The sequence below is a fragment of the Temnothorax longispinosus genome, chromosome 5 (genome assembly GCF_030848805.1).
Source record: "Temnothorax longispinosus isolate EJ_2023e chromosome 5, Tlon_JGU_v1, whole genome shotgun sequence".
NCBI classification, from domain to species: Eukaryota; Metazoa; Arthropoda; class Insecta; order Hymenoptera; family Formicidae; genus Temnothorax; species Temnothorax longispinosus.
In genome coordinates this window covers 7,434,201-7,452,389 of record NC_092362.1, presented here as the reverse complement: position 1 = coordinate 7,452,389, position 18,189 = coordinate 7,434,201, and the positions used below count along the sequence as shown (strand labels likewise).

General features: G+C 33.9%; 2 protein-coding genes and 1 pseudogene across 4 annotated transcripts; 1 reads left to right on the top strand and 2 right to left on the bottom strand.

Annotated features, from left to right (window-relative positions):
- The first annotated feature begins 325 nt into the window (after positions 1-325).
- Positions 326-1,781, top strand: LOC139812863 (cyclin-dependent kinase 1-like; annotated as a pseudogene).
- A 1,199-nt stretch (positions 1,782-2,980) lies between these two features.
- LOC139813753 (F-box/LRR-repeat protein 4-like) lies at positions 2,981-12,222 on the bottom strand. 3 transcript variants are annotated; one of them, XM_071779447.1, is made up of 9 exons: positions 11,704-12,222; positions 7,780-8,004; positions 6,027-6,159; positions 5,398-5,935; positions 5,155-5,314; positions 4,688-5,069; positions 4,525-4,590; positions 4,260-4,425; positions 2,981-3,247 (listed from the first exon to the last, which is right to left on the bottom strand). In XM_071779447.1, exons 2-9 carry the CDS (start codon positions 7,993-7,995, stop codon positions 2,995-2,997), a joined length of 1,914 nt encoding a protein of 637 aa, XP_071635548.1. In that variant the 5' UTR covers positions 7,996-8,004; positions 11,704-12,222; the 3' UTR covers positions 2,981-2,994. The 3 variants fall into 3 exon arrangements, with proteins under 3 accessions (XP_071635548.1, XP_071635547.1, XP_071635549.1); XM_071779446.1 differs by having other exon boundaries at positions 4,260-4,590; positions 11,704-12,221; XM_071779448.1 differs by lacking the exons at positions 7,780-8,004; positions 11,704-12,222 and adding an exon at positions 6,665-7,090 and having other exon boundaries at positions 4,260-4,590.
- A 2,800-nt stretch (positions 12,223-15,022) lies between these two features.
- LOC139813757 (NPC intracellular cholesterol transporter 2) lies at positions 15,023-18,124 on the bottom strand. Its single transcript, XM_071779452.1, has 3 exons — positions 17,984-18,124; positions 17,722-17,892; positions 15,023-17,131 (listed from the first exon to the last, which is right to left on the bottom strand). Exons 1-3 carry the CDS (start codon positions 18,000-18,002, stop codon positions 16,863-16,865), a joined length of 459 nt encoding a protein of 152 aa, XP_071635553.1. The 5' UTR covers positions 18,003-18,124; the 3' UTR covers positions 15,023-16,862.
- Between the last annotated feature and the right edge of the window lie 65 nt (positions 18,125-18,189).

Genomic DNA, 18,189 nt, shown 5'->3' with positions numbered 1-18,189 from the left:
ATCGCGCGTTTACATCGCAAATGATAACGGCCGATTTCAGGTCGGGTCACTAAAATACACGACCTGATCTGAAGCCAGGTCCGGTCGTCTATCAACTGTTTACAGCAGGCGGGCTAAATAATTTAGGTCGAATTTGAGGTACAGGCCGCGGCCTAATTTCAGGGTGTAAACGTAGCCAATCATCATGATTGCTTATTTGTTACGATAGTTAGTAAAAATTGATGTATTATAGTGTTTTTGTGTATTTCAGATAAGGAAGGTGGAAGTTCAAAAGACTCTCTTAATATTATAGACATCAGATATATTTTACAACGAACATTTAGCAATGTCGGGGAAAAAACTTGTCGGTCAACGTCAAATTCCAAAAAAGGCACAGATATCAGTAAATAATTCGGTACAAAACATATCGGATGATGACTTTTTGGAAGAGAGGACATTGCATGATCCTGCAGAGAACTTGATCGATGTATTAATGGAGGAGTCAAAACTATATCTTATTTTTGAGTATCTCACTATGGATCTGAAAAAATACATGGATAGTTTGGGCAATAAACTGTTGGAGCCAGCTATAGTTAAATCATATTTATATCAGGTTTGTTTAAATATATTTTGTCTCGTGATAATATTACATTAGCTTTTATATTATTTTATATGCTTAAATCGCTTTTATCAAGATCGATCGTGTGCTAATACAGTTGCTTACCACTTCAGATCACACGTGCAATTGTTGGTTGCAATTCTCTTCTGTCACAAGCGTAGAATACTGCATCGCGATTTAAAGCCACAGAATTTGCTGATCGATAAAACCGGAATTATCGAAGTAGCAGATTTCGGACTTGGGAGGGCATTTGGAATCCCAGTCAGAATATACACACACGAAGTTGTAACTCTGTGGTACAGGGCACCTGAAATCCTTCTCGGTGCTAGATATTCGTGCGCTATTGATATGTGGAGTATCGGATGTATCTTTGCTGAGATGGCGACTAAGAAACCATTGTTCCAGGGAGACAGCGAGATTGATCAGCTTTTCAGGATATTCCGGTAAGATTTTTTTATACGTTATTATAGAAATATTTCTCGGATTGTTTAATGATTATTTTGTCTTGCAGAATACTAAGAACGCCTACAGAAGAGATATATGGCCAGGCGTAACGCAATTGTCAGATTACAAAGCGACATTCCCCAATTGGATGACGAATAACTTGGAGTCGCAAGTGAAGACGTTAGATGCGGATGGATTGGATCTGTTGCAAGCTATGCTCACGTACGATCCTGTGTACAGAATATCCGCACGGGCGGCATTGAAACATCCCTATTTCGGCGATTTGGATACAAGCAAATTACCCGTCGCTAAAACATAGGAGCCACTCGGGGAGAAGAAGCAGAATTTTGCATTTTTAATCGTGTGACTACGTGAAAAGTATGTCTTAAGGTGTACTGAAAGTTAATTTAGTTGAGTAAATGTTCTCCATTTTGTTTAATCATTTTATCGATTGAAGTTTACATTTGTATTTTCTTCGTGGAACTCATTTTGTGTGCGAATAAGCGTATAGTTTTTTCAATTACATAAATTTCATGCATACATAAGTTACTGCTGGAATATAGTAACAGTATTTCACGTAATGTATTGCATTTAAGTAAGTTTATGCAGTATTTTAGTCATAATTATTTTAATCAATGATGTCAATTCTATATATATTTTCCTATGGGGCTCGAGCCTTGCTCGATAAATGTTAATATTACTACTCAAACGTTATAACGAACAGTTATATTACTGTTACTTTGTGTTTGCTTGCAGTGGCACTTTGTTATAGAAATATTCATTGACATAAGTTTGTGAAAGATATTACATTAAATTGTTACAGATGCATGTTCTATAATTTATTTTTCTTTAAAGTACAAATTATAAAATTTATTTTTCTTTATAGTACAAATTATTTAATAATATTTACTTTTCTTTATAGTGCAAATTATAGAACTTATTAACGTATGTTAATCAATGTATATTTCTTTCAGACTAATATGTGATAGATATGTGTCAAATTTATTTTGTATTGAGTCAGTGAAAATCTTTCAATTTATTATTATACGATGCTTAGATTCTTAGAAACGAATATGAAATGAGTATGAATACATGCAATTTTTGTTCTAAAATAGTTTATTGCACTTACAGTAGAACCCGCTTATAATAATGTCTCTTACATATGTTTTCCCGCTATAACGTTTTGATTCCGTATCACCAAGCAATACCTACAAAATGAAATATATCCCGCATTTAACGTCGTCTCGCGTATAACGTTGCAGTTTTCCGATCTTTATAAACGGGTTTCACTGTATTTAAAAATTTAAAAGAAAAGGAAATAAAGAAATATGATTAAAGAAATGTGTAATATTATTCCTATGCCTCCCGTACAGGGAATATATCCCCCTGTGCTTTGCGTTATCCGAATGTTTAACGAAAGCTCGCCAAACGTTATATCGCAAACATTCTCTGAACATTCTTCGAACACTACTTAGACGCGAACTCCTAACACTCAGATAACAGTTATTCAGGTAATGGTTGTAACATTCAGCGAACACTCGGAGAACATCAATTCTGATACCGGTTTCCAAAAAGATCGGTAACGAAAAATTATATACTTTATGGCATTTCCCGGGAAATTCTACCCCTGTTTTATATAAAATTCTTTAAGATTTGGTCAATTATTTCCCGAAAAATTAGAAAAATTAAAAAAACCGGTTTCCAAAAAATCGGCAACGAAAAACTATACACATAGTGGCACTCCCCGGAAAATTCTACCCCTATTTCATATATTTTTGGTAAAAATTTGGTTCACAGGGGTTTGGGCTGGGTGTTGATGAGTGAGTGAGTCAGTCAGGACATTTGTCTTTATATATATAAATATATATAACTATTACAATTGCCATTTAAATGTATAGATGGACACATGCGGATATCTTTCCTTCCATTCGTTAACCAAACAATCGTCAATGTTACAGGATATGAGATGAAACTCTTGCAGTTTTGGATTTTGCTATCTGGGGACATTGTTCCAAAATAGTGGAACACTTATCAGATGTAACAAGATCCACATAAAAAAGTTGTAACTGTTTTAAGTTTTTGCACTGCGTTAATAATTTCAAATTGTGATCAGTGAGGTCAATAAAGCGTAAAGCAACTAATTCCAGGCGTTGCCAGGAAGAAAGTAATCTATGCAAGCAATCATCAGCGATTGTACGTTGGAATCTGTAACAAAAATCATATAATTATTGTAGTATTCCAATTACAAAAAGTGTGCAAATTAGAAATTTGCATATTGTTTCCTCATCATTACAGATTGCTACAATTGCTCCTATTCAGAACAATTTAACATTTTATTTTGCTGATAAAGCTTCCTCTTATGAAGAAGCTTGTATTTTGCTTGATGCATAATTATTAGTATTTATTAGTTTGGCTTCCTCATAGAGAAAGCTATATGAACCAAATAAAATAGGAGCAATGGTAGCGATCGATCTGTAATAATGAAGAAGCAAGTTCCTAATTTGCACACTTTTTTTCAAATTTTAAGTTTAACCTTTTTATGAATTGATAGATCAGCTTAGTAGCACAAGTGGGGTTTTACAATCGACGCAATGTTAAATCGATGTTGACTTTGGGAGTTCAGGCTATACGGTCCATATATGGACTTCGCATGTGGAACTTTGATCGCGTATAAAGCTCGGTATAATCAACCAAATCTTAAAGAATTATATATGAAATAGGGGTAGAAAGGATTGAAGAATATAATGGAATTATAAATAGCCCAATATCTTAAAATTTGCGGAAGTTAGAGCTACCACGGACATTTCTCAAAACATTCAAAATTTTTATAAAGTTAAAGAACTCCTTTACCGATCATCGCCAAATTCAATACCAATCTTCCTTTAATAATATTCTATTGATTAAAAAAAATTGAGCCCGATATCACACACACACACACACACACACACACACACACACACACACGCGCGCGCGCGCGCGCGCGCGCACGGACATTTTGTAAAAATGTGATATTTCAACGTTTTAAAATATTTAGAACACATTGGCAAAGAAAACTGAAAAAATTTTTTCACAAGAAACAAAACTTTATGAGGAAGCACAAAGAAAATTAATGTAACTTTCTCAAGATCCTTAAAATGCAAAAGAAGCAAACACAAATTTCAATCAAAAATATAGTAAACATGTATTAAAGAAAAAAAATTAAAAAGTACACACTTACGTGGGAAGGTACGCTTTTCGTAAATTCTTACAGTTAGCGAGAACGTTAATATACTGCGAAACGTTAATATCGTTAAATCCTGGAAGATCAATGTCCTCTAAACGTATTACTTCCAAGTTAGGACACAATTTTATAAACTGTGTTACACAGTCTGTTATATCTGCACCTACAATATTGAACTCACGCATTCGTTGATTTTTTTGCAGTATTTTATAAAGACATTCATCTTTTATACATGTATCATGAAGATTTAAATGTTCCAAACCATTTAATTTCTCTAGATACGAAAATCCTTCGTCGTCTATGCCACGACAATCGTCTAGATTTAATTCTAAAAAGAGATATATGTTGGGCATATACAATTTACCAATAATCCCGACAATCACATGTTTCATGTATTTTATATGTACTTATATTTAGATATATACCTTTCAAATTTACACATATCTCTGAAATTTTAAGTAGGACAAGATTATTGACAGAATTGTTGCAGTCTCCTAATCTTAAGTGCGTTAAACGCCTGCCACAATTGTCAAGAAAGTTTGTAAAATCCTCAACATCAAACGTGCTTTTTGTAAGATCTAACTGCTGCAAATATTTACATCTAGATGTAAAGTAACATAATATATTGCTCATATCGCGTCTTGCGATATTTTGGGCAATATACTCTGCGGCAGCTGGATAGTGTATATTCAAACGTATATAAAGATGAGGGTCTCGTATCAAATCATTGAAGCGTCTGTTTACATAATTCAAGCGGCATAACGTCATCAGATCCAAGTTTTTTAATATTATTAGTAGTATTTCATCCTGCAAAGATAAAATATAAAACTTTAATACACGAGATGATATTGCAATAAATATTATGAAAAATAGGCTTCTTAGAATACTTTACAGGAAGCTCAGATATATTGTGACGTGATAGCTCCTTGGATTCATCCGAAGAGAGTTTTATATGTTTTGCACAATTCGAATGATGAATTACCTCCAAAGATACATTTTTGTGCATCAAATTCTCTCTCAAAATACTCTCCTTAGAAACCCTTCTTATATAGCTGCAAATAACATCGGAACAAATTCATTTTTATTATTAACAGAACAAAGAGATTTTAATATTACTTAATGTTGATAATAATACCTTCCATCCCTACAATATTCCATTATAATGCAATATTCAGAAAAATGTCGTTGCAGATAATCTATATCCAAGTGTGCATTTTTGAAATCTGCTGTTAAATTATGAATATCCTCATGGTGTGGAAAGTACATGCAGTTAATTTCCTTTAACAGATTAGTTAAACTCTTCTGATATTTTCTAGGACGAACCAACTCTGATGTACCGATAAGCATCACAGCATCTAGCTTTGTGTAAAGATGAGGCATTTCATGGGAACTGTCTTCAAAAAATATTCTTAGCATTTTCGTTTTAAAGTCACGCGGGTGTGATAAGGGTGGAGAAAATAATCTTGATGTCGGGGGTACAATCCATGTAACAGTTTTCCACGATTCAAACCTATTATTAGAATCAATCTCAGAATTATAATCAGTTCCCCACAATTTATACCACTCATTATTAGAATCATCTTGAGCCGAAATTTGAATTACGTTTCCATCAGGTCTGTACATTTCGTATATAGAAACTCTGATTGGATATACAGCTTCATGAAACTCGATATCTACAAAAAAGAAAATATAATTATACTCTCTTCTCAACAAAAGCGTATCTTCTTTAACAATATCTTACTTGTGAATTCAGGTATCACATACCAATATAATTATTTTCGATCGGTGGTCTTCTAAATTCATAAAATGGCGGACATAGTATAGTATAATAATCTGTCATGGATTCTTCGTATTGCCACTGAGTTATTGAAATGTCGATATCATTATTCCATCGATTCTGTTTTGAAAAGTCAAAATGTATCAAATAGTAGAAAAAAATCTTGTAGCATATAAATTTAGATTCCAATTACTTTGTATAGGACAATATAACGGATAATACACATACTATGAAATATGTTTCTCCATTGAAACACGAAGAATAAAATAGGATAATTATTTAGTTTAAAGGAGCAACCTTCTACGACCTTGACCTTGACATATATATTATAGGGAGCACTCTCCTGAGTAACCTTCCAAAGGTTTTAGCCGTCGTTCGTTATTTATTAAAACGTTATTAACAAAAAAGTTTGAGAAATATAATAGTGCTAATTAAGGAAAGTCAATTTGCTGATATGTGTTTATAGACAGTATACATGTGGGCGGAAGAGGGATTCAGCTCTCCCTTTAGCAGGGATTGACTAGAGTTCCTGTTTCGTATTCCGTTACATTTATGTCGAGTCATATATCATGACAACGAGAATTTGAAGGTGATCGGGAGATTCCGACAATTCCCGGAAACTTACCGATGATCGCGTCTATTTATACTCCTTCGAACCGGAGGATCGGTTACTCTCAATCCTATCGTCGTCTCTTAAACATTGACTCTTCAATACGAAGCATCGCTCGTGCTAGTACTTAGAGGAGACTCGTGAGAGTCTTATTGCGACGATGAGTTAAATTTTCTTAAAGAGGAAGCTTTTCGTGACAAACTTTAGTACCGGTTTAAAAAAAAAACAAATTCTTTTGAAACCGGTGTCAAAATTTTTCTAATTTTTTGGGGACGGCGACGATGGGTTAAATTTTTTTCTAAACCGATCAATAATACTCATCTTTTAATAATTTTCTATTTAAAAAAAATTTAGAGAAAATTTGAACTTATGTACTCGATATTTCACTTACCAATTACCGATCTTATCCCTTGGTTTTCCAAGGCGTTTTTAAGTGAAAAATTGAGGTTTTGTGTACATCGCGAGCGAACAATCTCGAAATTCCCGAAAAAATGCCCGGGGAAAAAACCAAGGAATGATGTCGCTGATCGGTAAGTGAAATATCGGAAAAGCGGAAATGACTCAATAGTGTGAAACTCGAGTAGAGAAAGACCGGTTACGACATGTTCAATCAAAACAAGGAAAACATTTATGCGGTCCGATTTGAAATTAGAGGCATTTAGTTATGATTCAAATTACGAATATCAATTTCATCCGAGAGTAATAATTGGGAAAATGGATGCAATATGTGATCATTGTCAAGCAAAAAAGTTTAAAACTTAAGTACCTGGAATGTGTTGTTCAAGCGGAAGAGTTTAACTACCGCCTTTAAATCAACCACCCGAAACACTCCTTATGTTTGTCCACAATAAGGATATTAAAACACAAATTAAGTCGTTTGAAGAAAAACGACGCCCGGGCGAAGCCCGAGTAACCAGCTAGTCTATACTAATATATAAAATTCTTACGGGTGGTGTGTGTTTGAACGTTAAACAAATCTGTATTCTATTTATATCTTTTGTTAATAACTTTTTAATCAATAACGACGGCTAAATCTTTGGAATGTTACTCAGAAGAGTGATCTTGGCTACATATGTCAAAGTTACAGTCATGGAGAGAAATTCGTCTATTTAAATATTCTAAATAATTACCTGAAATGGTTCTTCATAGTTTGAAAATTTGGGTGGTCCAATTATGTCAGGGGCAGTATGAAATATACTGAGATTAGTGTGAATCTTAACGTGTCTTTTCTTCACAAATTGATAGATGAAGTCAACTCTAATATCTTCTTCTCCTACGGATTTTCTGCTGATATAAGGATATCGACCACAACTCTCATGATATAAAGATTGGTAATTGGATGTCATATTTTCTCTCTGAAAGAAGACCAAAAATATGGAGAATAATAATCCTTGCTTTTGTAGCATATGATAAAATGCATTATAATATCATATATTTATAATTATAGTATAAAGATTATATAATCTAAATCTATCTTCCATTCACATTGCTAATACTGACACTAATGTCTGCATGTATATAACGTAATGTAAACTATACATTTTTAGTACTGACTGTGAATATATTGCAGCTCTTGTAGAAAAAGATTTTAATTAAAAATACATTGCAAATCTTGGTCTACAGAGAATAGTGTATATCTATAGTATCTATAATTTTTGAAAACATTAATTTTCACTGAAACTATAATTTCTTTACTTTTCTATTAACAAATTGTACTATTATTATAGAATATTACGAATAAATTGTTAATAAATAATTATTTTATGTATTTTAATTTTGATCTCAATATTCTGCATTGTAACACATTCTTTTTTATGAAATAGATATATGTATTTATTTATTTACTATAAATATACAGTATAGTATAGTGTATATTGTATTGGCTGGGTTTATTTTGACTGATTGAGGTATATTAATTGAAAGCAAATGAGCTTATGACAAGTGGTAGGTCGGACTTTGCAGGCACGTAAAATGGCTTATTTGTTAGATGTCTTAGCAACGGTAAATATCACATTATCATTTGATAGCGAGAGCGAGAGGTGGAGTGTGGAGTCGCGCGTGACATTTATTTACGTGTCTGCCGAGTTCAGGTTCATGAACTTGGAACCCCACTTAAAAAAAAAAAAAAGATTTTTCAATACAGAAAATAATAGTATTTTGTTTGTAGTGAATTCACTTTTGTTTGTAATTGTACCGTTTGAGTAATAGTTGCGTTTGAACAATTCGCCAACTGTTAACTTTGTTAATTATCAAGATTTCTTAATTTTGTTTTTTCTATATGATTCAGAATCGTTTGTAGTTATTTGTAGTAATTTTACTTTCGTTTGTATTTGTATAGTTTAAAAGTTAAGATTGTTTAAACAATTCGCCAAAAGAGTTCACTTTGTTATTTATCAAGATTCCCTAAAATTTGTTTTTTTCTGCTTCAAAATCGTTTGTAGTTATTTGTAATAATTTTACTTTTGTTTAGAATTGTACCGTTTGAGTAATAATTGCGTTTAAACAATTCGCCAAGAGTAAACTTTGTTAAGTATCAAAAAGGGCTGATAAACAAAGTCAAATTTTACATCGCAATAGAACCTAAATTTATAAAATCTATAAATTCTAATCTATAAAAATTCTTCTTTAAATCTTAAGAAATACGAACATAATTATCATTTATCCGAAATGGTGGAAAAGTTGCGAAAATGATGCATTAAGATATTAGACTTTAATATTGGTTTACATAGAAACCAACTGTCCGCTTTAAAAGTATTTTTTAAGATTTATTTAATTCTTTTAAAACAATCAATAAATTAATAATAATAAAAAAATCGATAACAGTTAATTATTAGAAGCAAGTAACCAGTGTTCACACATGTTACCATGGAAGTAATACGTCACATATCGTGAGTTTCTTTTATGCGTGGCTAGATTAAGGGCCATTCCAGAATACGTTAGCTACTCATATATGTCATAAATAAAACAGTATTGGTTCATATTCAACTTAAAAAATTCAAATTTTTATAATTCGTATAGAGCAGTTGGTTTCTATGTATAAACCAATAATAAATTTTAATATCTTAATACGCTATTTTCACAACTTTCCCACCATTTCTCGGATAAATGACTGTTATTTTCCTATTTCTTAGGATCTGAAAAAGGATTTTTAAAGATTAGTTTAGGTTCCATCAGGATGTGTGTGCAAAGTTTGGCCTTATTTACCGGTCCTACCTTCTCAAATCTGTTTTTTTTTTCCATATTATTTACAATGATTTGTAGTTATTTGTAGTAATTTTGCTTTCGTTTATAATTGTATCATTTAAAAATTATGATTGTTTAAACAATTCATTAATAATAAACTTTATTAATTATCAAGTTTTTTTTCAAATCCACTTTTTCTGTGACTTAAAATCGTTTATAGTTGTTTGTAGTGATTTTGTTTTTGTTTGTAATTCTGCCGTTTGCCGTTTGAGTAATAGTTGCGTTTGAACTATTCGCCGAGAGTGAACTTCGTTAATTATCGCAATATTTCTTAACTTTATTTTTTTTCCATATGATTCAGAATCGTTTGTAGTTATTTGTAGTGATTTTACTTTCGTTTGTAGTTGTATCGTTTAAAAGTTACGATTGTTTAAACGATTCGCCAAGAGTTCACTTTGTTAATTATCAAGATTTCCCAAATCTGTTTTTTTTCTATGGGCTTCAGAATCGTTTGTAGTTGTTTGTAGTAATTTTACTTTTGTTTAAAATTGTACCGTTTGAGTAATATCTGTGTTTGTACAATTCATCAAGAGTGAACTTTGTTAAAAATGAAGATTTTTTAATTTCGTTTTTTTTCCATATGATTCAGAAACGTTTGTAGTTATTTGTAGTAATTTTGTTTTCGTTTTCTATTGTATAAAATCTTGATAATTAACAAAGCATACTCTTAGCGAATTGTTTAAACAATCGTAACTTTAAAATGATACAACAAAAACGAAAATAAAATCACTACAAACGATTCTGAATCATATGGAAAAAAACGAAATTGAGAAATATTGGTAAATTAACAAAGTTTACTCTTGGCGAATTGTTTAAACACAATTATTACTCAAACGGTACAATTCTAAACAAAAGTAAAATTACTACAAATAACTACAAACGATTCTGAAGCACATAGAAAAAAACGGATTTGGGAAATCTTGATAATTAACAAAGTGAACTCTTGGCGAATTGTTTAAACACAACTATTACTCAAACGGTGTAATTTTAAACAAAAGTAAAATTACTACAAACAACTACAAACGATTCTGAAGCACGTAGAAAAAAACAGATTTGGGATATATTGATAATTAACAAAGTGAACTCTTGGCGAATTGTTTAAACAATCGTAACTTTTAAACTATGCAACTACAAACGAAAATAAAATCATTACAAATAACTACAAACGATTCTGAATCATATAGAAAAAACGGAATTAAGAAATCTTGATAATTAACAAAGTTAACAGTTGGCGAATTGTTCAAACGCAACTATTACTCAAACGGTACAACTACAAACAAAAGTAAATTCACTACAATTAACTACAAACAAAATACTATTATTTTCTGTATTGAAAAATTTTTTTTTTTAAGTGAGGTTCTTGAGGACGTGCGTGGCCTAGTAGACAGCGCACTGGTCTATTGAGCCAAAGGTCCCGGGTTCGATTCCCGGTAGAGCTTGAAAATTTTATTTGCTCGTTCTTCTTTCGGAAGGCAATGGCAAACCACCGAGAGTATATCTTGCCAAGAGAACTTCTCTAAAAAAAAAATATAGCCGCTCGGAATCGGCGTTAAACTGTAGGTCCCATATACAATGTGTATAATCCAGGTGCGCAACACATGTATATGAAGAGAAGTCACCACACTCGGATACGAGTAATAGGATGCACAGAGAGAAGTGAGGTTTCAAGTTCACGAACCTGCCGAGTTCGGCCTACCGCTTCTCATGTGCTCATTTGCTCAGATGTTTCAATTAATAACTAAATAACTACTGCGAATGTTGTACAATGATACTTAACTTTTCAATTTAGTTTGATCTATTCTACTATTCACCTTTTGGTTAGTCAATGACTTCCTTATTGACTCCTGTATACTCCTTTGCTGTTAGGGGTACAAATCTCTCACGTGATGTAATACCTTCACGTGATGTAATACCTCTGGTCTCCCACGTGTCGTGACTGTAGTCCTGAGTGCTCTGTTCCAGGGAGAGTTTTTTAGTGGGTGCAAGCCTCACATACCTCAGGGGCTGGCCCCTGGGAAGATGCGCGAGGCATTTTTCTCTTCCTCTCGTAAACAAAAAAAAAGGGTACAAATCTCGATCTTTCGGAATACGACGTTAATATCGGATATTAAATTACTCGTAGAACGAACGCTGCGTCAAGACTTTTAATAGTAATCGCGTATCGCGAAACTGTCTTTTCCCTGAGCGTATTTATGATCTCGAATAAACGATATACAATTTTGCGCAATCTAGAATACTCTAAGACCGCACTCGACTATACGTCCGCACTTTTCAACAGCTAGGCGAGAAAAGACCTCGACTTCTCGACTATCCTCGATCTATCCCGACCCAGTGATGGGGGATCGTGGGATTTTCTCTCAGACGGGAGCCATTACGCGCATGCATGAAGTGACGTAACATCAGCCATTTCCAATAACGGATCTCGGATCTAGGCGCAGTGTTGGGGGGCCCTGGTCCTGTGCATGCGCGATGGTCTGTCCGTTATAGTATTCCCGCGTTTTTTCCGTGAAGTTCGGTTATATAGTGATATGTAGTAGTGTGTGAGTAATGTTAAGTGTTTTAAAGTTAAATGTCTTTAAGTTAAGTGCAGCTGTGATAAAACAAGTGCAATGAGAAGAAAATGGATCTCCTACAGCCTTCGACATCAAGTGGCATCGAGGAGAAGAAGAGGAAAATAAATAAAAAAATATTTCAACAAGCCTGGTTAGGTATGGATATTTTTAAAAATTGGTTGAAATCGCACGAAGACGATGGAAAAGCTGTCTGCACGGCTTGTAATATGGTTTTATTAGCCGGCAAATCAGATTTAATAAAACATTCGAAAAGTCAGAAACATATATGTGTCGCGCGCGAATCGCTCGCTCGAGGCGGAGATGTCGAGGGGAGGCGGCGAAGGTAGCCTCGCTCTGGTACCTGATACGACAATTGTGAGTTGTGAGTGATTTGCAGTTTCGCCAGTTTCGTCGTGACATTCGCGCGCGGGCGATAATCGCTCGTCCCGCCCCGGGCCGGCCGCCATATGCCGTATGTGTCTGGACCATCGAATGTGCATGGTATTCATTAACATGCGGCAGCGGCATATCTCGAATCGTGTGATCGTGTCGTGTTTTGAACGTATAATACTGTGCCGGAATTGTCGTGCGATTATATCCCCGATTCTTTTCGAAGAGCGGAAAGAGGGGCGAGTGACAACGTGAAATCGTATCGTGATTCAAGTAAGTGATATGCGTACGATATTTAATCTTAATTGTTGTTTTGTTTAATCAACTGCGTTTAATCAACTTTACTAACCATCCACTTGATTCGCGTAGTATCTCGAGGCAATCGGCGAATCGATAACTTGATTTTATATATTATACCAGCTTTTATATCGCACAGTAAAGTACTTATTCCTTCCCATGGGTACGACCTTGGCTAGGTGGGGAGGCCCAGTACCCAGTACGACGAGAGTTAATTTTACCCAAGCAAAACTCTTGTTCTGCTTGGATAAAAATCCAAAGACAGGGAAGCTAACGTACCCTCGTCCGCCGATTTAATTGATTGAACGAACCGCAGCCGGTTCATCGCGTTTGCTTCGGGAGTGCCGTTCAATAAGTAATCGGACTAAAGAACTTTTTTAAACGGGAGTGCCGTACAGTATCACGCGAGAAAGACTTTTACTGAAATTAGTCCGCGCGCGATTGTAGTTTAATTGTTATCCGCGAGTATTCCTCGCGAGTGTCCTGTGCGGTAAGAGAAGGAGGAGGAGAAGGACTAGGAGGAGAGACCTGACGTCCTGAGAGGAGGAGGTCCGAGAAGAACATCGGGCACCGGCGGACCAACCTTGGGGTAAGTATCATGTCTTATCTATAACATAAAATTAATAGGTTTTTCCCATTTATTCGGACTGTTTTATTTCAATAAGCTAAAAATAATTAGAAGAAAAGAAATCATTTAAAATTTTATAAAAAATTATTTTTGTAAATATTTTTTCCGGAAAATAGATAATTGTCAGTGAATCTAATTAAAAGACGAATTAGATGCGCGTAAAATTATGTGTATCTTTTGAAACATTAATCATTTTCAGCACCTCTTTAATTTATATCTTTCGTTTTTGTTACAGTATCTTCGTATAGCTACGTGGCCGACGTACTCCGCCCGTTGCGCATCGGATCGGTGAGTGACGAATTTTTATAATAGTATGGGGTAACGAATTTGTGAGACCAATATTAGATATATTTATGTATTGTATCCATATAACAGTACTATAGATAAATGCGACTTCTCACAAATCCGTTGCCCTAAAATGGATAGACTAGATCAGACTAGGCTGAATAATTAATCCTGGAGCATCATTATTTATCGATTTGTTGTGCTTACGGGAAAATGCACCTATAACCCATAAGCACATATGTTATGTCGGTGCATTATTTATTAATGCATCTAATGTTTTTTGTATCGCAGGACATGCCAAGTATACCAGTCGCTTGAAATTTATAGGCAATTATTTAAATTTGGCAGATATATATATTTTATTATCAAGTATATAAAGGATATTTGTTATGATCTTTCTTGTGCAATATTAAAATCAATTATTTAGATTTATTACATCAATTACATTTTTTAAATTTATTTTTAAAATTATTAAGAAATATAGAAAAGGACAAAGAACTAAAATAAAATTTTATAAAATATAGAATAACATTTTTTGGATATAAGATTTTATTTAAGTTTTTTGTAACTTTTATTTTTCGTGCAAAATAAAAATTTTAAAAATATTTATATTTTTTATAAACAATTAAAATAAATAGAAAACAATGTTTTATAGATAGACAATAAATAGTTCAATTACAAATTATACAATTAAAAATAATAAAAGATATAAGTATCTGTAGATAGGATAATAAAATAAAATAATAGGTTTAATAAAATAAAATAAATTAATTGATTATACAGATAAGAAAATTTCTGATAAAACAATTAAATGTGTTTCTTCATTTTCTTTTCTCTCTTTCTCTCTCTCTCTCTCTCTCTCTCTCTTCCTATCCCAAATATTCCTTCAGGATTAAATATTACATAAATTGGTGCAAATAAGCAAAATGTATTAATATATTCAATGTGCATGCATTACAAATGAAAAAGACTAAAAAATATTTTGACTCACGTTGCATATATTCCACATGAACCTTATTGTACATACATAGGTATATAGATCACACAAAAAATGTTAATCGTATTTATTTTTGTTGTATATACATATGTATATACACTGTATAATACACCGATTTTATCCTAATCTTTTACAGTCTATCCATGTAGCTTGGCTTTTTATTAAGCAAAGCAAAATAAAATAACGTGAGATCGAGTGAATATTTTGTTGCGGGACAGAATCATTTTTTATGAAAATTATCTCAAAATCGATAGTTTTTGTATCAATTACACTACATTAAAATACATAATATAATCGTAGATATGTATTCTGATATGTCATATTAAATATAAATTTGATAACAATTTGCGTTATAATAACGAAATATTTATATAGATATGTATATAAGAATTTGCAAAGACAAATGTTACAGCGTAAGAACTTGATAAATTCAGTAATAATTTCGTCCGCCAGTGAATAAAATCAGTAAATTCAATTGATTTCTCGATTAACTGGCGCAATATGTACAAAGATGCACGACGTTTCGGCTCAAGATTCGAGCCCTTCTCAAGTGCGAACTGAAACAGGAACAGCGAGAAAAAACAAACAATATAAATGAATCGAGATAAATATTAAATTAACGACGTTAAATAGTGAGCAATACCTATATCTATATCAATAAATGATATAGGTATTGCTCACTATTTAACGTCGTTAATTTAATATTTATCTCGATTCATTTATATTGTTTGTTTTTTCTCGCTGTTCCTGTTTCAGTTCGCACTTGAGAAGGGCTCGAATCTTGAGCCGAAACGTCGTGCATCTTTGTACATATTGCGCCAGTTAATCGAGAAATAAATTGAATTTACTGTTGATAAATTCATCATATTGATTGCGATATTAATTATGTGGAGAAATTATTAGTCCCTTTGGATCTCACGTCATTTAGTCTGAATATCTCACTTGATATCTAAAGTGAGATTAAGTAGCGATTCGTGATTCGGTTCGCGATTCGGTTCATACCAAGCATTGTTTGTCCATTCATTAATAAATAATTGATTGATCGAGTCTTTGATTAATTTTTAAATTTCTGTTGTCTCGTGTTTCTACATTGTACTATTGAAATATTCACGACTGATTATGAGATATAATCACGACGATTTTTATTAGAACGCGATTAACATAAAATTCTTTCATTTCTTGACGATATATATATAATTCTGTTTTACTTTCCATTGCTACTGTATAATTCTTACGACGAATACATTTAATTACGCGTATTATTGTGAAATTAAAATCAAAATAAAGTCACTTAATTAAACTTTTATCAACGATCTAACGTGGTTGTTTATTTTTTTCCGATATAATTAACGCGCGCTTATTAACGATCACAACGATTCGTAATCGACCGCAACATTATAATCGTACGTCTACCGGCGCTGTTAATCAGCCGGCATTGAAGGAGTTTGTCTCCTTCTCATTTTCTGGCTGACATACAGCCAAAATGGATTTGGCCAGTAACAACGAAAGGTGAGTCCAATTTTGACCAGAAGAAACGATCGAAACTACGTGACATCTTATAAGATAAATTGTAATACGGGTAGGTAGGACAATGGATAGGTATATATCTGATCGTTAATTCGTACTTGGTTCGCCGCTCACAGCTATAAAATATATACGTAAATATATATAATTTGGCGATATCGTCGCGAACGATCGTCGCGAAACACGAAACAAAGACTTTTTTCGTGAGAAAAATATTAATTGCTAGGATGATTTGACTCGGTGATTCGCTTCGTTATCATAGGTGTGTTAAAGCTATCGAGGCCGTGAGGCGAGAACTTATTTATCGGTCACTTTGCCATCCACCTTGAAGCACACTTGCACATTTTTGTTCTCGTCGACCAGGCCGAACTCGATGGTCAGAGTCACAGATGGATAAACCTTAGATATCGGCATCAATAAGTTGTACGTTGCCTCGTCGCCCTCGTTCAACGGGCATTCACCGTTCGTCAGGGACTTGCATGCATCCTGCTCGGGATACGGATAGTTTATTGTGCTTCCCCAAATCGTGACTTTCACGCGGGGTTTTAACGTTTTTGCATCGGCGTCTGTAGACAAGATAAACGTATCATCAAAAGGCAGTCAATTCCTCTCGAAAAGTGTTGCATCAAAAATATATGTAGCGTTTAGCGATGGCAAAATTGCTCGAGATGAATCTCACAATAGAGCGATCGTTTTTCGAGAGCAGACCTTTTGAAAAAGGTTCTCTGCAAATTTTGTCGGCGGAAAAGCTATATTTTCATCAAGCAACGCGCTATCGGGGTATACGATACTGGCAAAAATATCGCAAACTTTGCCAACAAAATGCACGCGTCGCATTGACTTTATAAAAGTCAAGCAAACTCCGAACTCGTAATATATGCATATTGCATCGTTTGACGCAGATGTCGGAAATTCAGCGGTAGGATCGCCAATTTGCTTTAAGGTTGCGTTCGACAAATTCCGTTTGGCTTTCGTCAATATATGTTGTCGCATTACGTTTGCAAATTCTGCAAATAATCGTTCTAGCGAAACGCAAGCTTACTGTTAGTTCGCTGCAATCTCTGATCGGATCTGCATATTAATCCCGAACGCAAGCTTGATAAGATTCATGCCATGCTTTCCTGGATTCTTTTTCCGTATGCGTAATATTACTTACTGGCGGCAAAGTCCCATTGAGCCTTTAAATTGGTCCCTCTGTATAAGTTGCAAGGAGAACTATTGCATCCTTCCACCCTCAACGATTGCGGCGTAGGTCCATCGTCGCACGGAACATACGGGGTCTCTGCCAGGGACGCCGCGATGCAGGTCGCGAATATGATGCTGCAGACTGCGACGTGTAAAATGTACGATCAAACATTATACTTCGGAAAAAAACACTGAGTGAATTGGAAAATAAATTAATGCACGTCAAGATTTACCGGATGCGAGGACTTTCATGGTAGTGTCTTCACAGGAGCGACGGCAACCAAAGTGATTTTCGATCCGTGAGAGAATTGCTTATTTATTTGTTCGATAATATCTAATCGAACACCTGGCTGCCCTAAAACTTGATAAGCTCGGAATCAAAGAAAAAAATCGTCCAGACACTTGAAAGCTAACACCTGCGCTGATGACGGTGCAAGTT

What these genes read in the sequence shown, in the direction of transcription:
- LOC139813757 (XM_071779452.1), bottom strand. An exon ending in TCAATGGGACTTTGCCGCCA is followed by an intron (nt 17,132 to 17,721) that starts GTAAGTAATATT and finishes TCTTGTCTACAG; the next exon opens with ACGCCGATGCAAAAACGTTA.
- LOC139813753 (XM_071779446.1), bottom strand. Translation starts at nt 7,995, where the DNA reads ATGACATCCAATTACCAATCTTTATATCATGAGAGTTGTGGTCGATAT. An exon ending in GATATGTGTAAATTTGAAAG is followed by an intron (nt 4,591 to 4,687) that starts GTATATATCTAA and finishes ATCTCTTTTTAG; the next exon opens with AATTAAATCTAGACGATTGT. An exon ending in CGAAAAGCGTACCTTCCCAC is followed by an intron (nt 3,248 to 4,259) that starts GTAAGTGTGTAC and finishes TTTTTGTTACAG; the next exon opens with ATTCCAACGTACAATCGCTG.